We start from the raw sequence: 20,324 nt of genomic DNA on the forward strand, positions 1-20,324 counted from the left end.
TGTTATAAAAATTCATAGACTTATATAAATGTACCAGTAGTGATAAAAATAGACTAGTGATGACAGTTGCAGAAACAGTAGCGATAACTAGGCCTATAGTAATAACAGCAGTAGTAGTAGAACCGATAACTACATTAATGTCAGTAGCAGTAACAGTAGCGATAATTACAGTAATATCAGCAGTAGTAGTAGAACCGATAAGTACAGTAATGTCAGTAGCTGTAACAGTAGCGATAATTACAGTAATATCAGCAGTAGTAGTAGAACCAATAAGTACAGTAATGTCAGTAGCTGTAACAGTAGCGATAATTACAGTAATATCAGCAGTAGTAGTAGAACCGATAAGTACAGTAATGTCAGTAGCTGTAACAGTAGCGATAATTACAGTAATATCAGCAGTAGTAGTAGAACCAATAAGTACAGTAATGTCAGTAGCTGTAACAGTAGCGATAATTACAGTAATATCAGCAGTAGTAGTAGAACCAATAAGTACAGTAATGTCAGTAGCTGTAACAGTAGCGATAATTACAGTAATATCAGCAGTAGTAGTAGAACCGATAAGTACAGTAATGTCAGTAGCTGTAACAGTAGCGATAATTACAGTAATATCAGCAGTAGTAGTAGAACCGATAAGTACAGTAATGTCAGTAGCTGTAACACTAGCGATAATTACAGTAATATCAGCAGTAGTAGTAGAACCAATAAGTACAGTAATGTCAGTAGCTGTAACAGTAGCGATAATTACAGTAATATCAGCAGTAGTAGTAGAACCGATAAGTACAGTAATGTCAGTAGCTGTAACAGTAGCGATAATTACAGTAATATCAGCAGTAGTAGTAGAACCAATAAGTACAGTAATGTCAGTAGCTGTAACAGTAGCGATAATTACAGTAATATCAGCAGTAGTAGTAGAACCAATAAGTACAGTAATGTCAGTAGCTGTAACAGTAGCGATAATTACAGTAATATCAGCAGTAGTAGTAGAACCAATAAGTACAGTAATGTCAGTAGCTGTAACAGTAGCGATAATTACAGCAATATCAGCAGTAGTAGTAGAACTGATAGCTACAGTAATGTCAGTAGTAGTAACAGTAGGGATAACTACAGTAATATCAGCAGTAGTAGAAGAACTGATAACTACAGCAATGTCAGTAGTGGTAACAGTAGCGATAACTACAGTATTATCAGCAGTAGTAATAGAACCGATAACTACAGTAATGTCAGTAACAGTAGCGATAACTATAGCAGTATCAGTAGTAGTAGTAGTAGTAGTAGTAGAACCGATAACTACGTTAATGTCAGTAGCAGTAACAGTAGTGATAATAACCCGTGGCGCTACAGCCCGTGAAGGGCCTAGACTGACTAGCTGGCTGCTGTCCTCACGCCCACATGGCGAAGCAGAGGTGCACGATCATCCAATCAGAATGGAGGTATCGTGTAGTTAACCCAATGATCCCCCAGCCGTTATAGCTGGTATTCGCAACCGGATTTCGCTACCTATCGTAGCTCCCCAAGTGCATCACTATTCTGGGTGGGCACCGGTCCCATACATTGGCCGAAATTTCATGAGAAAATTTCTTCCCCCATTAGGATTCGAACCAGCGCGCATTCCGTAACGCGAGTCCTAGGCAGGATGCCTTAGACCACGACGCCACGGTGCGGGACAACAGTAGCGATAACTACAGTAATGTCAGCAGTAATAATAGCGATAACTATAGAAATGTTAGGAGCACTAACAGTAGGGATAACTGCAGTAACGCCAATAGGAATGAGATTAGCGATAACTGCATTAATGTCAGTAGGAAGATAGGAAAGACGGGAGAATTCTGGGTTTGCAATGAGAGACCTGCCCTTGGCCAGACCACAGTGAATGAATTAATTATCAACAAGTATAATAAAATAAATATATAAGCAGTTTTTCATACGTAATCAATGGGATAGGTACTCCTCGGGACAACTCCGCATACTCCTGGCATAAGCGTACTATAGATTGTATACACGGCTCTACCTAAAGGTGAAGCTAGCCGATTGCAGGGAACTTGCTTCGTGTGTTATATCTAAAGGTGAAGCTAGCCGATTGCAGGGAACTTGCTTCGTGTGTTATATCTAAAGGTGAAGCTAGCCGATTGCAGGGAACTTGCTTCGTGTGTTATATATAAAGGTGAAGCTAGCCGATTGCATGGAACTTGCTTCGTGTGTTATATCTAAAGGTGAAGCTAGCCGATTGCAGGGAACTTGCTTCGTGTGTTATATCTAAAGGTGAAGCTAGCCGATTGCAGGGAACTTGCTTCGTGTGTTATATCTAAAGGTGAAGCTAGCCGATTGCAGGGAAATTGCTTCGTGTGTTATATCTAAAGGTGAAGCTAGCCGATTGCACGGAACTTGCTACGTGTGTTATATCTAAAGGTGAAGCTAGCCGATTGCACGGAACTTGCTTCGTGTGTTATATCTGAAGGTGAAGCTAGCCGATTGCACGGAACTTGCTTCGTGTGTTATATCTGAAGGTGAAGCTAGCCGATTGCACGGAACTTGCTTCGTGTGTTATATCTGAAGGTGAAGCTAGCCGATTGCACGGAACTTGCTTCGTGTGTTATATCTGAAGGTGAAGCTAGCCGATTGCACGGAACTTGCTTCGTGTGTTATATCTAAAGGTGAAGCTAGCCGATTGCACGGAACTTGCTACGTGTGTTATATCTAAAGGTGAAGCTAGCCGATTGCAGGGAACTTGCTTCGTGTGTTATATCTAAAGGTGAAGCTAGCCGATTGCAGGGAGCTTGCTTCGTGTGTTATATCTAAAGGTGAAGCTAGCCGATTGCAGGGAACTTGCTTCGTGTGTTATATCTAAAGGTGAAGCTAGCCGATTACAGGGAACTTGCTTCGTGTGTTATATCTAAAGGTGAAGCTAGCCGATTGCAGGGAGCTTGCTTCGTGTGTTATATCTAAAGGTGAAGCTAGCCGATTGCACGGAACTTGCTTCGTGTGTTATATCTAAAGGTGAAGCTAGCCGATTGCAGGGAGCTTGCTTCGTGTGTTATATCTAAAGGTGAAGCTAGCCGATTGCAGGGAACTTGTTTCGTGTGTTATATATAAAGGTGAAGCTAGCCGATTGCACGGAACTTGCTTCGTGTGTTATATATAAAGGTGAAGCTAGCCGATTGCACGGAACTTGCTTCGTGTGTTATATCTAAAGGTGAAGCTAGCCGATTGCACGGAACTTGCTTCGTGTGTTATATATAAAGGTGAAGCTAGCCGATTGCACGGAACTTGCTTCGTGTGTTATATCTAAAGGTGAAGCTAGCCGATTGCACGGAACTTGCTTCGTGTGTTATATCTAAAGGTGAAGCTAGCCGATTGCACGGAACTTGCTTCGTGTGTTATATCTAAAGGTGAAGCTAGCCGATTGCACGGAACTTGCTTCATGTGTTATATCTAAAGGTGAAGCTAGCCGATTGCAGGGAACTTGCTTCGTGTGTTATATCTAAAGGTGAAGCTAGCCGATTGCACGGAACTTGCTTCGTGTGTTATATCTAAAGGTGAAGCTAGCCGATTGCAGGGAGCTTGCTTCGTGTGTTATATCTAAAGGTGAAGCTAGCCGATTGCAGGGAACTTGCTTCGTGTGTTATATCTAAAGGTGAAGCTAGCCGATTGCACGGAAATTGCTTCGTGTGTTATATCTAAAGGTGAAGCTAGCCGATTGCAGGGAGCTTGCTTCGTGTGTTATATCTAAAGGTGAAGCTAGCCGATTGCAGGGAACTTGCTTCGTGTGTTATATCTAAAGGTGAAGCTAGCCGATTGCAGGGAACTTGCTTCCTGTGTTATATATAAAGGTGAAGATAGCCGATTGCAGGGAACTTGCTTCCTGTGTTATATATAAAGGTGAAGCTAGCCGATTGCAGGGAACTTGCTTCCTGTGTTATATATAAAGGTGAAGCTAGCCGATTGCAGGGAACTTGCTTCCTGTGTTATATATAAAGGTGAAGCTAGCCGATTGCAGGGAACTTGCTTCGTGTGTTATATCTAAAGGTGAAGCTAGCCGATTGCAGGGAACTTGCTTCCTGTGTTATATATAAAGGTGAAGCTAGCCGATTGCAGGGAACTTGCTTCCTGTGTTATATATAAAGGTGAAGCTAGACGATTGCAGGGAACTTGCTTCCTGTGTTATATATAAAGGTGAAGCTAGCCGATTGCAGGGAACTTGCTTCCTGTGTTATATATAAAGGTGAAGCTAGCCGATTGCAGGGAACTTGCTTCCTGTGTTATATATAAAGGTGAAGCTAGCCGATTGCAGGGAACTTGCTTCCTGTGTTATATATAAAGGTGAAGCTAGCCGATTGCAGGGAACTTGCTTCCTGTGTTATATATAAAGGTGAAGCTAGCCGATTGCAGGGAACTTGCTTCCTGTGTTATATATAAAGGTGAAGCTAGCCGATTGCAGGGAACTTGCTTCCTGTGTTATATATAAAGGTGAAGCTAGCCGATTGCAGGGAACTTGCTTCCTGTGTTATATATAAAGGTGAAGCTAGCCGATTGCAGGGAACTTGCTTCGTGTGTTATATATAAAGGTGAAGCTAGCCGATTGCAGGGAACTTGCTTCGTGTGTTATATCTAAAGGTGAAGCTAGCCGATTGCAGGGAACTTGCTTCGTGTGTTATATCTAAAGTTGAAGCTAGCCGATTGCACGGAACTTGCTTCGTGTGTTATATCTAAAGGTGAAGCTAGCCGATTGCAGGGAACTTGCTTCGTGTGTTATATCTAAAGGTGAAGCTAGCAGATTACAGGGAACTTGCTTCATGTGTTATATCTAAAGTTGAAGCTAGCCGATTGCAGGGAACTTGCTTCGTGTGTTATATCTAAAGGTGAAGTTAGCCGATTGCAGGGAACTTGCTTCGTGTGTTATATCTAAAGGTGAAGCTAGCCGATTGCAGGGAACTTGCTTCGTGTGTTATATCTAAAGGTGAAGCTAGCCGATTGCAGGGAACTTGCTTCGTGTGTTATATCTAAAGCTGAAGCTAGCCGATTGCAGGGAACTTGCTTCGTGTGTTATATCTGAAGGTAACGCTAGCCGATTGCAGGGAACTTGCTTCGTGTATTATATATATAAAAGTGAAGCTAGCCGATTGCAGGGAACTTGCTTCGTGTGTTATATCTAAAGGTGAAGCTAGCCGATTGCAAGGAAACTTGCTTTGTGTGTTATATCTAAAGGTGAAGCTAGCCGATTGCAGGGAACTTGCTTCGTGTGTTATATCTAAAGGTGAAGCTAGCCGATTACAGGGAACTTGCTTCGTGTGTTATATCTAAAGTTGAAGCTAGCCGATTGTACGGAACTTGCTTCGTGTGTTATATCTAAAGGTGAAGCTAGCCGATTGCAGGGAACTTGCTTCGTGTGTTATATCTAAAGGTGAAGCTAGCCGATTTCAGGGAACTTGCTTCGTGTGTTATATCTAAAGTTGAAGCTAGCCGATTGCAGGGAACTTGCTTCGTGTGTTATATCTAAAGTTGAAGCTAGCCGATTGCAGGGAACTTGCTTCGTGTGTTATATCTAAAGGTGAAGCTAGCCGATTCCAGGGAACTTGCTTCGTGTGTTATATCTAAAGGTGAAGCTAGCCGATTGCAGGGAACTTGCTTCGTGTGTTATATCTAAAGGTGAAACTAGCCGATTGCAGGGAACTTGCTTCGTGTGTTATATCTAAAGGTGAAGCTAGCCGATTGCAGGGAACTTGCTTCGTGTGTTATATCTAAAGTTGAAGCTAGCCGATTGCACGGAACTTGCTTCGTGTGTTATATCTAAAGGTGAAGCTAGCCGATTGCAGGGAACTTGCTTCGTGTGTTATATCTAAAGGTGAAGCTAGCCGATTGCAGGGAACTTGCTTCGTGTATTATATCTAAAGTTGAAGCTAGCCGATTGCAGGGAACTTGCTTCGTGTGTTATATCTAAAGTTGAAGCTAGCCGATTGCAGGGAACTTGCTTCGTGTGTTATATCTAAAGGTGAAGATAGCCGATTGCAGGGAACTTGCTTCGTGTGTTATATCTAAAGGTGAAGCTAGCCGATTGCAGGGAACTTGCTTCGTGTGTTATATCTAAATGTGAAGCTAACCGATTGTACGGAACTTGCTTCGTGTGTTATATCTAAGTAGATGAACACTGACATTCTACTAAATCGACTGAGCAGTGGTAGTAACAGTGATAGTAATAGTGGTAGTAGCAGTGCCAGTAGTATTATTAATATTGTTATTTGTAGCACCAGTAGTAGTAGCAGTAGCATTAGCAACAGCAGCTGTAGTAGTAGTAGTAGTAGTAGCAGCAGCAGCAGCAGCAGTAGTAGTAGTAGTAGTAGCAGCAGTAGTAGTGGTAGTAGCAGTAGTAGGAGTAGTGGTAGTGGTAGTAGTGGTAGTAGTAGTAGTGGTAGTAGTGGTAGTAGTGGTAGTAGTAGTAGTAGTGGTAGTAGTAGTAGTGGTAGTAGTGGTAGTAGTAGTAGTGGTAGTAGTGGTGGTAGTAGTAGTAGTAGTGGTAGTAGTAGTGGTGGTAGTAGTATTAGTAGTGGTAGTAGTAGTAGTAGTGGTAGTAGTAATAGTGGTAATAGTAGTAGTGATAGTAGTAGTAATGGTAGTAGTAGTAGTAGTGGTAGCAGTATTAGTAGTAGTGGTAATAGTAGTAGTAGTGGTAGTAGTAGTAGTAGTGGTAGTAGTGGTAGTAGTAGTAGCAGTAGTAGTGGTAGTAGTGGTGGTAGTAGTAGTAGTAGTGGTAGTAGTAGTGGTGGTAGTAGTATTAGTAGTGGTAGTAGTAGTAGTAGTGGTAGTAGTAATAGTGGTAATAGTAGTAGTGATAGTAGTAGTAGTGGTAGTAGTAGTAGTGGTAGCAGTATTAGTAGTAGTGGTAGTAGTAGTAGTGGTAGTAGTGGTGGTGGTAGTAGTAGTAGTAGTAGTGGCAGTAGTAGTAGTGGTAGTAGTAGTAGCAGCAGTAGTAGTAGCAATAGTAGTAGTAGTGGTAGTAGTAGTAGTGGTAGTAGTAGTAGTAGTAGTGGTAGTAGTAGTAGTAGTGGTGGTAATAGTAGTAGTAGTAGTAGTAGTAGGGGTAGTGGTAGTAGTGGTAATAGTAGTAGTAGTGGTAGTAGTGGTAGTGGTAGTAGCAGTAGTAGTAGTAGTATTAGTAGCAGTAGTAGTAGTAGTAGCAGTAGTAGTAGTATTAGTAGCAGTAGTAGTAGTAGTAGTAGCAGTAGTAGTAGTGGTAGTAGCAGTAGTAGTAGTAGTATTAGTAGCAGTAGTAGTAGTAGTATTAGTAGCAGTAGTAGTAGTAGTATTAGTAGCAGTAGTAGTAGTAGTAGTAGCAGTAGTAGTAGTAGTAGCAGTAGTAGTAGTAGTAGTAGTAGTAGCAGTAGTAGTAGTAGTAGCAGTAGTAGTAGTAGTAGTAGTAGCAGTAGTAGTAGTGGTAGTAGCAGTAGTAGTAGTAGTATTAGTAGCAGTAATAGTAGTAGTAGTAGTAGCAGTAGTAGTAGTGGTAGTAGCAGTAGTAGTAGTAGCAGCAGTAGTAGCAGTAGTAGTAGTAGTAGTAGTAGTTGTAATAGTAGTAGTAGTAATAATAGTAGTAGTATTAATAGTAGTAGTAGTAGTGTGAAAACTGAAATTGAGTTTGTTCTCCAGCTACAGCAGATCGCAATCTGAGTTGTGACAGTTTGTGTTTTTTCGTTACTTTAAAATCATCTAGTAAGTAACTGTAACCATGGCAACAGCTCACACTTACAGCATCCCTCTGGCGCTCTGCTAGCATGTCCTCTGCCATATCCTTCAATTCCTTGTCCTTTGCTTCAACTTCTGTTCTCAGTAATCCAAGTTCTTCCTCTTTTCTCTATAATTAAAAACAAATCTGGTTCAGAGGAAACTCAGGTGGATGTGTGATAACTTGACTAGAGACATGACTATCATGATGATGATGATGATGATGGTTATTATTATTGTTATTATTACTTGATATCGAGCATAGCCTATGCAGTGACTGCATGGAGCTTCGTAAGCCCCCTCGCAACTGTAACCATGGTAACAGCTCACACTTACATCTTCCAACTGGCGCCTCATCTCCCGCTCAGCTTCCAGTTCTTGTCTGAGGTTGGCCAGCTGATTCTCGTATTTCTGTAATAAAAACAATTGTGGGTTACAGAAAGCTCAGTTAGGTGACGTTGACTTGAAACAGCGGGTTTCATGAAGGAAGAAAACTGATTGCCCGGTATACGGTACATCATCCGGCATACAGACAACAGCTACAAACGTTAAGGGTTATATTCATAGACATTCTTAGCGCGGGCTTCCGGTGGATGATCAGCGAACTAACGTTTTTCGTATTCATAAACCAGTGTTAGCGATATGATATGATAGGCCTATGAATCCTGTACAAGTAATCAGTCGATAGCCAGGGTTAGGTCAGCACGCTAGAAGCGCGGGCTAGCGAAATGTCTATGCATAGCACCCTTAATGTTTAGATAGAGGCTTCCAAATGAGGCATCTCATGCTGCCTATTCTAAGATGTTAAACGAAAGTTAAGATTACTTCTAAAATAAACCGGCCATCTCCCGGAACGTATGGATTTTCATAATCAACACATAAGAAATGAGTCATAGATCAAATACATAGTCTACCAGTATAGCCTACAGGGTGATTCACGAGGATTTACCGCCACTTACGGAGCTTATTACGGAAGATATTCTGAGCAAAAAATTGCATATAAACATTTGTCCTAATCTCAATATTTTCAAAGTCGCACTAATTTGAAGTTGTTCGTAAAATATATTTTTTTCTTTAGTTTTAAGGGTAAAATAATATTACAAACAGAGAATGAACTATTCACAAGTATCATTTCTTTAATTGGCTGGTGTTCTGAAGCTAAAAATGTGTCAGATGTTTCCTACAAATTTTGTTTTTCGATGTTTAACTAAAATTGACATCATTCTTACGCACTTACCACAAGAATTGTTACGAATCAAATGACTTTAGGAATTTCTTTCTTTACAGTTTACTTATGCATTTTAATGTACACTGTATGAATTGTTATGATAAATGCATAAGAAAATGTAATTTTGTAGTTAAAAATGGAAAAAAAAAAAATTCTGTACGAAGCAACTATATAATTCACAACATATTTTTAGCTTCAGAATACTAGCTAATTAAGGAAATTATACTCCTGAATATTTCATTCTTTATCTGGAAAATTCTTTTATCCTTAAAACTCTAGAACAATGGTAATTATTTTACAAACAACTTCTAATTATTGTAACTCTGAAAATATTTAGATTAGGACAAATGTTTATATGACTTCTTTTGGTCAGAATGTCTTCGGAAATAAGCTCCATAAGGGACGGTAAATCCTCGTGAATCACCCTGTATAATCTGAGTTTTGATGCTTGGGCCATGGACCAAATACCCTCCCAATACGTAAACCACATGGTAAACTCTAAAATAAATGGACCATAGATAATCTAAAATAAAGGTTCCCAAACTTTTCGGAGGCGGGACCAATTTTTGGCAAGACTTTTGTTTGTGACTCCCTATTACCGTACCGGTAAGCCTACTTAACCCCGTTCGAAAAGCGAAACCAAAAAATGACAATTTTACTCAATACCAGAGGATATCACACAACTTTCAATGTACCGGGACCTTCAAGACGAGAAATCGGAATATGCAAAGCTATTTTCCAATTTTCTTTGGCTTCTTGTACTGTCGTTCTTCGCTGATAGGCCTACATCTTTCAAACACTCAAACACATCGAATACTAGTAGATTGTAAGGCCAAGATGTAGACTAAACGTAACAACAGCCAGAGATAAAATCAACACATTTATAAGGAAACTTGAATTCTGGTCGACATTACTTCACAAAAGTAAATTTAATTGCAGTGCATTGAAGAACTCATAAAACATTTAACTACGTACGACAAATACTGAGTTTGTTTTTATGGACAAACAATTACTTTTGCACTTTTTAAACAACATATTATTCACTACCTTACTGCAGAAACTGAAAAAAAAAAAAAAAAAACGAGTCACAGGTGGTTACTGAAACCGACTTTAGAGAATTGCATTCAACTGGCTGATATTCTACATAGGAAAGACTCATTGAAATGAAATGTGAGAATTCGAAATCAAGCAGTAGAGCAAGTGGACAGCTTCAAATACTTGGGGTGTACTATAAACAGTAACATGAGCTGCTGCCAGGAAGTCAAAAGGAGGATAGCAATGGCAAAGGAAGCTTTTAATAGAAAAAGGAACATCTTCTGCGGACCTCTGGAAAAAAAACTAAGAAAGAGACTATAGAAGTGCTTTGTGTGGAATTTGGCACTGAACTGGGTAGAAACATGGACATTACGACAAAGTGAAGGGAATCGACTCGAAGCATTTGGAATGTGGATATGGAGAAGAATGGAGTGTGTGAAATGGACAGAGAGAATAAATGAAGCTGTGCTAGATAGAGTGCGTGAAGGAAGAATAATTTTGAAACAGATCAGGAAGAGGAAAAGAAATTGTATGGGTCACTGGCTGAGAAGATATTACTTACTGAAGGCTGCACTGGAGGGAATGGTGAACGGGAGAAAAATACTTGCCAGAAGAAGATATAAGATGATCTTGGACGACATCAAGATTTATGGATTGTTTGTGGAGACTAACACGAAAGTAGTAACTTATATAGGAAATATTGGAGAATGCTGGGTTTGCAGTGAAAAACCTGCCCTTGGGCGGAAGACTATGATTGCATTATGGAATGTTGAAAATATGCCTACAGAACAGAACGCCGAAAAGTTTTGGAGCAAGAGAATGCAAGAATACATCGACCTTGCAAAAGAAGGTAGTACATTTTTGGTAATATTCACAACCTCGCATTTATGCAAAATAAATATCTTGTCTATCACTGCCACCAAAACAAAAGCGAGAAATCTCTTTGTCTTTGAGAAGCTACTTTCTGAAAACAGCCACACTTATTGCATTCAATATTTTTCACATTATAACAACTGAAATATTTATTTTTGTTGCGTGCAATGTTGTGTCTATGTTTCCAAGTAGAACATAAATGTGTGTTAATGAGGCATTTTTTCGCTTTATTTTTATATATCATCTTGCGACCTCCGTCAACTCTTTACTTGAACCCTAGGGTGTCGCGTCCCATACTTTGGGAACCACTGATCTAGACCTGCTGTCCCAGCATGTAGGCCTAATCCACATTTTCACGATTAGAGGTAAAAGAAAAGGGGAACGGATCATCTACTTCCCCAGTACATAAACCACAGCAGGCTGGGTATATTGCCAATTACATTCTGTTAGAGAGAGTTCACTTCCTAGGACTCGGGACATTTTTTCAATACTGAAGAAGATCCTCAGAAAATTATACAGGCTCACTTGTGAACTGTTATGTCGTACGACACAAAATAAATTTTACAGCTCAACCATTTTTGATTGGTTTACTAAAACATAACCTCTGATTGAGGTTCTGGCTGATATATACATCTATTATCAGGCAGTACATCTGATTTAACGATATGTGTCAGAGGAAGAACAATTGTTTGTGTGCATCTAAAGTCTGATTAGTGGAATATGTAGATAAGCGGCGATATATGCATTGGAGGGGGAAAGGAACTGGCTACCCTACCTTATTATCTCCTGGCCTAGTTGCCTCTTAAGTGGTGCCTTCTTGGTATCACTTGTGAATTTCAGACCTGACTTCGGACAATCACCACAGAACAACAATACTTAAGCATTCAATTTCTGTTTTGATGCTTATTTTTTATTATAACTTTAATACAGATAAGTGGGATAGCAATGTCATCTTCTCTCTCTAACCTTGCTGCAGTCCTCTGCCTCCTGTCACTTAGCTATCCCCTCACCTAACCCACTCTACGGATACGTACAAGACGAAGCCTAGCTTGTTATTGAGCTCGTCGCTCGTAGGCTAGTTGGTCGCTGGGCAGAAAACCAGTGTGATCAAAAAGAAGCTTCTTTGTCAGTGTATCTGAACTTACTCCGCTTTTCAAAATTGTCTTAAAAATAACAATTTTCAAAATTGTCAGGATGGACTGTATTGGTCTTCGGGATCTCCTAAACGTAGCTTAGATATTTTGACACTTTAAGTGCAGAAATAACAAAGTAAATAATTCCAGTTTTCTGCAAAGCGTTTTCTGTCATAATAAAACCCTTTCACTAAATCCCATTTAGTTTATTCGAACGCAAACAGAACTTTGATAAAATAATCTGCATTAATTGCCAAAAGTCAGCACCGATAGTTATCTGAAGTTTCTAAAATCGTCACCTACTGTAAAACATCAATTTTTCATTCCGAAATTTACTCATTATTGATATGCATTTCACACCACCTCATTGTAGTGCAGAGGTCAAGAAAGCATGGAGCATTATCTCTACGCCCCCCAAGAGCCTTTATGGTATGTGAAGCGGCTACGTTTATGTTTATTTGTATCCATTTAAAATCCTACTTCATCTATTTCACAAAAAGATATAGCCTAGGTTTTGTGGTGGGGATGAGCCTGGTTCCAAACATTCTAAATATTTGAAATTAATCTTTCACAATCCATTATACGCTTCGAAATGAGTAGCAGTAGGCGTTTGGCACGTGGGGAAGTGTGCACGGACTCTCACGATGGATGCACAGTAAAAGCATTTAGATCGCAAGTAGCTGGAGAAAATGAGATCCATTCTGCCAGCTACCAGCGGGCTAACAGGCTAGGTAGCAATCGACCGAACACTCTTCGTCTTGGACGTTCCCATTGCCTAACATTTAGGTATTTCTACCAGCAAGGTAACCAGTCAGACTACCAGCTACCAGCCAGGATCCGTCTTGTACGTACCCTTAGCCATCCCATCACCTAATCCACTCTAACCTTGTCATAGTCCTCGACTTTGTGTCACAAGCGAGATTTACGCTGTGCAGTCCTTAACGTTACTCCCTTGCTTCGTTTGTCGCCGCCTTGACCCATTCCTGGAGCGAATTTCTGACTGAAAAATTCGCTAGTTTGTAAAAAATTAGACGGTGCTGATTTCCTCTTTAATCCTTAAAGAGTTTAGAAAAGTGAAATATTGTTTTATTAATATTAAAAGTGCAATCCTCACAGTTTTTCATTTCTTTTGTAGTACTATTTAATTATTTTTTTATCTTGACCTCTGAAAGGGGGAGAGGCATAATTCCCCCTGCTGTCCTTAAACGACACCTCTGCTTTTATGTAACCAGCAATCGAGGTCCCAAATAAGAGCAAAGACACGACACATCTCGTTGCACGTGCGTCTTATCAAAATGTGGCTTGTAATCAGGTCGCTATCTGATAGTCTCACGCATGCGCAGAAAGCTGATCTGTTTGCCAGCCGCTGTCTGATTCATTCGCTGAAGTCCTGGCACGCCGCTGCTGCTGGTAAAATCAACTAACCTACCGCTTTCAGGGGGCGTTAAGGTCGGACGCGTTCAACTTGTCAGAGAGCCTATACTTTAATCTCTAAAAATTCAAAATAAGACACTAGCGAAAGACATAAGCAGCTTCTTTGAAAGAATTTGTCAGCGAAATGGCGGCCATTAAAGAAGCTTGTTCAAAGCAAATGAAAGCAGCGCCATATGAATCACGCTTCAACTTTTCGATGGAGATGATGATGATGATGATGATGATGATGATGATGATGATGATGATGATGATGATGATGACGACGAATGACGAGGCAACAGATCACACTTACTTCGGCTTCCCGTCGGTTCATCCGTCTCTCGGCGTCTATATCTTGTGTGAGCTCTGCCAGCTTTTTCTTGTGTTTCTGTAATAAAAACAAATCTGGGTTAGAGAAAGATCGATTAGTTAGGTCACAGTGCGACCAGAAGCAAGAAAGAAAAGCCGATGGCCCGATATACAGCATTGGGAATACAGACAACAGCTACCAACGTTTACTTAATATTTAGACAGAGGTTTTCACATAAGACGCAACCCAGTTCACCCGTATCAGCAGACCACCCAGGCAGACTAACCACCTGTAAGCAGGATCCTAGTCTATAATCACGTAGATTTCCGGCACTGAACTCGACTCAAGGCGTGGTTCTCCATCCTCATATCAACATCAAAGAACTTCTCCAACGAAGGCACAATTTTACCGGAAGTCAATGTAAATAAAACTAAATTTGGGCCACCATCCTGCGTATGGTTTTCTACACGTCTTCCTAAAGTGGTAAGTAAAATATCGTGATGATCCATGGATTTTCATGATGAGTCTTACAAGTATCAGTAGTCAACCGGGTATACTTTACACAAGGGGGGTAACTTTACACATTTCTAGAAAAATGTTTAGAAGGCAGCACATTACAGACAATGTGTAGCAACTCCGTGGAACTGATTCTATGTGACAACAGCACGTATGTGTGGTAGACTGAAGTGTGTGCCATTATTAAAACTGTTATACACCATTTTTCTAGAAATGTGTAAAGTATCCCAGTCGACGCTAATGGGTGTAATACCAATAGTAATAACAGTAGTAGACCAAGTGACAGTGATACTATTGACAGCGTTATCAGTAGTAGTAACTATCAATACAAGGAACAATAGTAGTCTACAATATCAGTAGCAGTAACCGAGGATGTACAAATGGCAGCAACAAAGTAGTTATAACAGTAGTAGTACAGATGACAGTAGTAATAATGTCAGTAATATCAGTTGTAGATAGTAATAGCAACAGTACGAGTGACAAGTAGAGACAGTAATATCAGTAGTAGTAACAGTACAACTGACAGTAGCAGTAATGATTGATATCAGTTGTAATAACAGTAGCAGTACAAGTGGCAGCACTAGAGCGCTTTCAGAATAAGAAGGCATATAAGGCGGAGCTAGTTCAGGTGCACAATACGGCCACACAAGGACAAACTGTGACAAGCCCAAGACTTGTTTTAAGTGCGGCAAGAATCCCGACCTCTGCAACCACAACCGCCTATCCCAGATCAGGTATTGCGCCACGTGCAACAGCGACACCCATTATACGGGCCAAGCTCGCTGTCCAAAATATCCAAGGTCTAATCCCATAACCTCCACCGATCCCACGCATGTCCCCATAGACACCCACAAACCAACACCGCCACATATACCCAAACCATCACAGTCCGTCTTCAAACCAACACTTCCCAAACCCGAATTGTCTTATGCGGATGCAGCTAAGACTACGACAACCAAGACAACCACTACAGACGATCCACAGACAGACAAAACAACCACGGAACAGCTGGTCGAGGGGGTTCTACGTTCGGCTATGCAGAAAATAGAATCCTACATTGACCGGCAACTAAACAGACTACAGAACGAAATAGTGACATTCACTATTTCCTTACTCACTACAGACACAAACCCCACGAAACGACACACGACACTTGCCACAGCCAACCAGGCAGCCCGACGGCTTCTACGGAAACGAGTAGCCCACCACTTTGTTGGTAACAGGTTACGAGTTTCCCTAGCGCCACTACAAAAACGTGACTAGGACAGAACTGACCAGAGCACTGGACTCTCTCTTCATGCCAGACTTCTCCTCCATCGCGTCTCTCCTCCGGATCAGGTCGCTTTTGCACCCCCTCCCCCCCGTATGTTGTAGCTAATCCATTTTCGGCTTACACCCTAGAAATTTCTAGCGCTCCTTAACAGGGGCGGCGAAACCCGAAGTGAGACAAGTGGCCATTAGGCTTGGAGCTCACATATTCAGTTTTTCACAGCCCCAACTCCCCCCTTGCAAAAAGGACGTGTTTTCACGTACCTTTAAAGTTTTTCCTCCCACTTCCCCCCACTCATTCATTCATTCAGGCCGGTCTAGCCCGTGACAGTGAGGCGGTGTTGCCTAGTTAAATCGTCGCGAAGTCTCGCTGAAGCGTCGCGTATTAGTTTCTTTCTTGCGCGCACAATAGTTATGGCTAGGAATGAATTTTAAGCTATCGCATTCGATAGGGCTCCGAATTCTGAATCCAACAGTACAAGAATAGCAATTGTATGTCAACTGGTTCGCGTGTTATCGCTTTAAGACTAAACAGAGATATCCAACCTACAGCATAGAACATATTTTGCACTGAATTCCGTCTCTGTAAACGAAGATAGAATCTGTTTATTTTCAAATTCAGATGTGGACTGTTTTCTCTTGTGTGATGCGTAACTTACCGTAACAATGTCTCTTGAAGGGATTGCAATTGGCTCTGGTGTTTCATCTGTTATACGCAAAGGGATAGTTCTACACTCACAAGCGAGGAGTATGGTATTTTTTGTATATAATTTTTTAAAGAACTAACTTACGATGCAGTGCGTGTCAGTTCTGCACAAACAAAGAATCTGACTGCAGAGGCGTGTGGTTTAGAAGTGCATACGTTATCTCATATTCTCGGACAGGACAAAGAGACAATTAAAATAGGTGGTATACTTGAATTTACCTCTCCTGGAAAATAACGCAAAACAAACGTGTTAATTATTTGCACACTTTTCAGAACCGTGTATTACTTCATCGTACGATATTTTAAATACATTAGTAGTATGTGTTAGCAGTGCCATTATAATAGAACGTGGAAAGAAGAAGAAAGCTGAGAATAACCATAGGTACGATTTTCACTTTTCATTGGAATATTATACATGGTATAAGACGAAATATTGCATAAACATATGAGATATTTGGATGATATTGTAAACATAAACACTCCTGTCTCTTTTTCCATGAATTATACGAAGAGCATTAACAACATTCTTCCTTAAGAGCATTAGAAAACTTTATAAAATGAAGCACATTAACTATATTTCACTTTTAAAATAAATACAGGCATGCTAGGAACGAGGAGATTTTATAATTCCAAAACTCAATTTCTATTTTAAAAACCTTTCGTTATATTATATAATTACACTTTATACGATTTTTTCTAATATACAATTTTATCTTCAATATATTAACGATATTATTGGATTACGGTTTTCATATTCGCTTCTGTACAACTACCTTCACTCGTAGGTTTATATTGTCACAGGCCAGAGTGATAGAACATAGCATCCTTGACTTCTAGGAAGGTATAAGCTTGATGATTAAATTAAATTGGATAGGCTTGATTTAATAGAGTAAAAGAAAGTAATCTTCAGTTTCAATATGAGTACTGAATTAGGCCTATATATGAACAGATATGCTTATATTCTTATAGCCGGATTCTTAGCCAGAATATGGAACACTGGACCTCTAGATATGTAAAAATTATATGATAAAATAAAATTAGATAGACTTAGTTTATCAGAGAAAAATAAAATAATCTACAGTTCCAGTATGAGTACTGAATTATATAATGAACACACATTATGATTACGTTGCATTATAGCCAGATTCGTAAACAGAATGTAGAACCCTGGACCCCTAGGTATGTATAAGGTAGAGAATTAAATTAAATTATATAGGCTTCATTTAACGGAGGAAAAATAAAATACTTTCCAACTTCAATACTAAATTACGTATCTACAGATATGTTTTCGTTTTGTTATCGCTAGATTCTTAGGCTGCCCCTACAAACAAATTGTGCCTTATATTTCCTCTGGAGAAATAAACAATAATAAATTCAGCTTTGCTGTTCAAGGAAGTCTGAGTAAGAATTAAAACATTCTTTCTCAGACATTAGCAAAGTAAATTGCTACATATCTGTCACTTTATTTCGCAAGTCAGTGACTCCATGAGCTACTGATCTATGAAGCGAAGAAGTAATAAAAATTGAGATGAGAATTACTTCAGTAAGAGTAATTATATTTAAACATTACACACAATGAAGAAACAGGTCTCGACCCGCTCGCGCAGCGAGAGGGCTGCTACTGATATGTTCTGTCCTTATCTGTTGTCTCTGTCTTCCACGTCTCGTGCACCGTGCACTGTGACAACGTCGAACTGTTGCTAGCACTCAATTGGCTTAGGCCATATGCCTTCTTATTCTGAAACCGCTATAGGGGTAATAATATCACTAGCAATACAAATGGCGGTGGTAGGCTTAGTTGCAACAGCACAAAGTAGTCTGAAAACATAACGAAGTTGCTTCTAGACGATTCTTAAAGTGCCTCCAGCTGACTGCAGATTTTTCATCCTTGGGTGGAGTTAAAGATAATGGCTTACGGTCTTAAATATACAAAAATACATAAAGCATCATTCTTATTTCTATTTTACTCGTATTAGTATTATTATTATTATTATTATTATTATTATTATTATTATTATTATTATTATTATTATTATTATTATTATCAAAGATTTACACTCAGCATGTCCTAAATGTTCAGTAGTGTGTGCGGATAAGTGACGAATTCACACTGTCCGATTTTTCGGAAAGTAACTGGACAATCGGTTCATAAAAAGAAAACTAGTTATACTTCGCTTTCTATGTATACAGAAAATGAATGATTGTAAGTCATGATAAAGTGATTATTATTTTTAGAAGGTGGGTTGTATTTTCTAATTATATTTCCAAATTTTGTTAATCACAAATTCCATATGAATTTGTCATTGCGTGAACCCGGTTCTCGAGCAGAATATTTACCCACTTGACTCTATAATTCTGAATTTTTTGAAGGCTCAAGAGCTGGAAGTTTATACCTGCACCCTGCCCGTTTTCAAAGATCCTGTAGCAGTAGTTGTAGAAAGTCACAGCTTGTATCAATTTACTTCTCTCCTTCTAATACAACCAAGCCGCACGAATGAAGAAAAAAAATTTGTGCCGACTTAACATTCTTCAGAGATGTGTTGTTTGCACTACTTCCGTTGCTGGTAAAATTTATTAAATGAGGCGTTCAGAGCTAAAGTGGACCAAGTCATAAATTTTCATAAATTGAATTTAATTCATTTTCTGATTATCTGAAGTTGGATCTTTTCCGAGCAGTAATGGATCAAGTCTTAATTGCAAGCATTCGCCGGTAAGTGACAGCGGTCACTTTCGGCTCAGATTATTTGTTCACGATGTTCTGAACCATAGTAGATCAAGTCACCAAAGCGTTGCATCAGTTAACACCACAATTGTTTATATTTTATAAATCTATAATTTGAAAATGTAGCAACAAAATTATTGCTAGCGAAATTAGATAATCCACTAGAGCAAGCTAACTTTAACTCCTATTATGTCAAAACTACGTCTCATTGACTCGATCAACTTTACCTCTGAACGCCTCAAATCTCCAAACATTCTGCTACATTTGCTATGAGCAAGGACCAGCACTCTTGTTCCTTTTAGCTTTTCCCCCTCATTTTCTTCCTCATTGATTCACAGGGTTCAGAGGGGAAACTACTACAACGACGATTATGGAAATAATGATCGGAAAATGAAATTGCAGTTCATCTACTTGGCACGAAAAACTGTGTGCTCAGTGAGTGAAAGAAATCAACAGAAACACTCTCTTAACTGTAACCATTGTAACATCTTGTCACTTACCGTTTCCAGTTCTTCTCTGAGATTTTCCACATCTTCCTCTGTACACTGTAATCAAGATGAATTGGTTCAGAGGAAGTTAAGTTACATTGTCTACAAGCATAAGATTGTAAAAAGAAACCAGGTAACAATGAGGATTACCATACAGATGTTGATGGTGACTTTGGTAAAAATGATGATATGGTAGCCTATACAGTATTTCAAATAAGATCACCTCTGTCACATATTTCTATCCAATAAAACTAATTGTACTTAACTATGTAACTTAATTACTGACAGTGACTGCGGATGACGTGAATATGTTAGCAGAAAATCCACAAAAGATTAGGGAAAACACGGGAATTTTACTGGAAGCAAGTAAAGAGATAGGTCTGGAAGTAAATCCCGAAAAGACAAAGTATATGATTATGTCTCGTGACCAGAATATTGTACGAAATGAAAATATAAAAATTGGGAATTTATCTTTTGAAGAGGTGGAAAAGTTCAAATATCTGGGAGCAACAGTAACAAATATAAATGATACTCGGGAGGAAATTAAACACAGAATAAATATGGGAAATGCCTGTTATTATTCGGTTGAGAAACTTTTATCATCCAGTCTGCTGTCGAAAAATCTGAAAGTTAGAATTTATAAAACAGTTATATTACTGGTTGTTCTGTATGGTTGTGAAACTTGGACTCTCACTTTGAGAGAGGAACATAGGTTAAGGGTATTTGAGAATAAGGTGCTTAGGAAAATATTTGGGACTAAGAGGGATGAAGTTACAGAGAATGGAGAAAGTTACACAACACAGAACTGCACACATTGTATTCTTAACCTGCATAATAATTATTAGGAACATTAAATAATTGAAATGGGCAAGGCATGTAGCACGTATGGGCGAATCCAGAAATGCATATAGAGTGTTA

The 20,324-nt window shown here is 39.4% G+C and overlaps 1 protein-coding gene across 4 annotated transcripts in view; it reads right to left on the reverse strand.

Moving 5' to 3' along the window:
- Nucleotides 1-20,324, reverse strand: part of LOC138712988 (uncharacterized) — a 37,834-nt gene that overhangs the window by 9,260 nt on the left and 8,250 nt on the right. For all 4 annotated transcript variants that reach the window (XM_069844687.1, XM_069844680.1, XM_069844673.1 and 1 more), the window contains exons 5-8: nt 19,419-19,463; nt 13,709-13,783; nt 8,050-8,124; nt 7,739-7,843 (exon numbers count right to left, since the gene is read on the reverse strand). In XM_069844687.1, coding sequence (XP_069700788.1) covers nt 7,739-7,843; nt 8,050-8,124; nt 13,709-13,783; nt 19,419-19,463 — 300 coding nt within the window. The remainder of the gene's footprint in view (nt 1-7,738; nt 7,844-8,049; nt 8,125-13,708; nt 13,784-19,418; nt 19,464-20,324) is intronic.

The sequence above is a fragment of the Periplaneta americana genome, chromosome 2 (genome assembly GCF_040183065.1).
Source record: "Periplaneta americana isolate PAMFEO1 chromosome 2, P.americana_PAMFEO1_priV1, whole genome shotgun sequence".
NCBI classification, from domain to species: Eukaryota; Metazoa; Arthropoda; class Insecta; order Blattodea; family Blattidae; genus Periplaneta; species Periplaneta americana.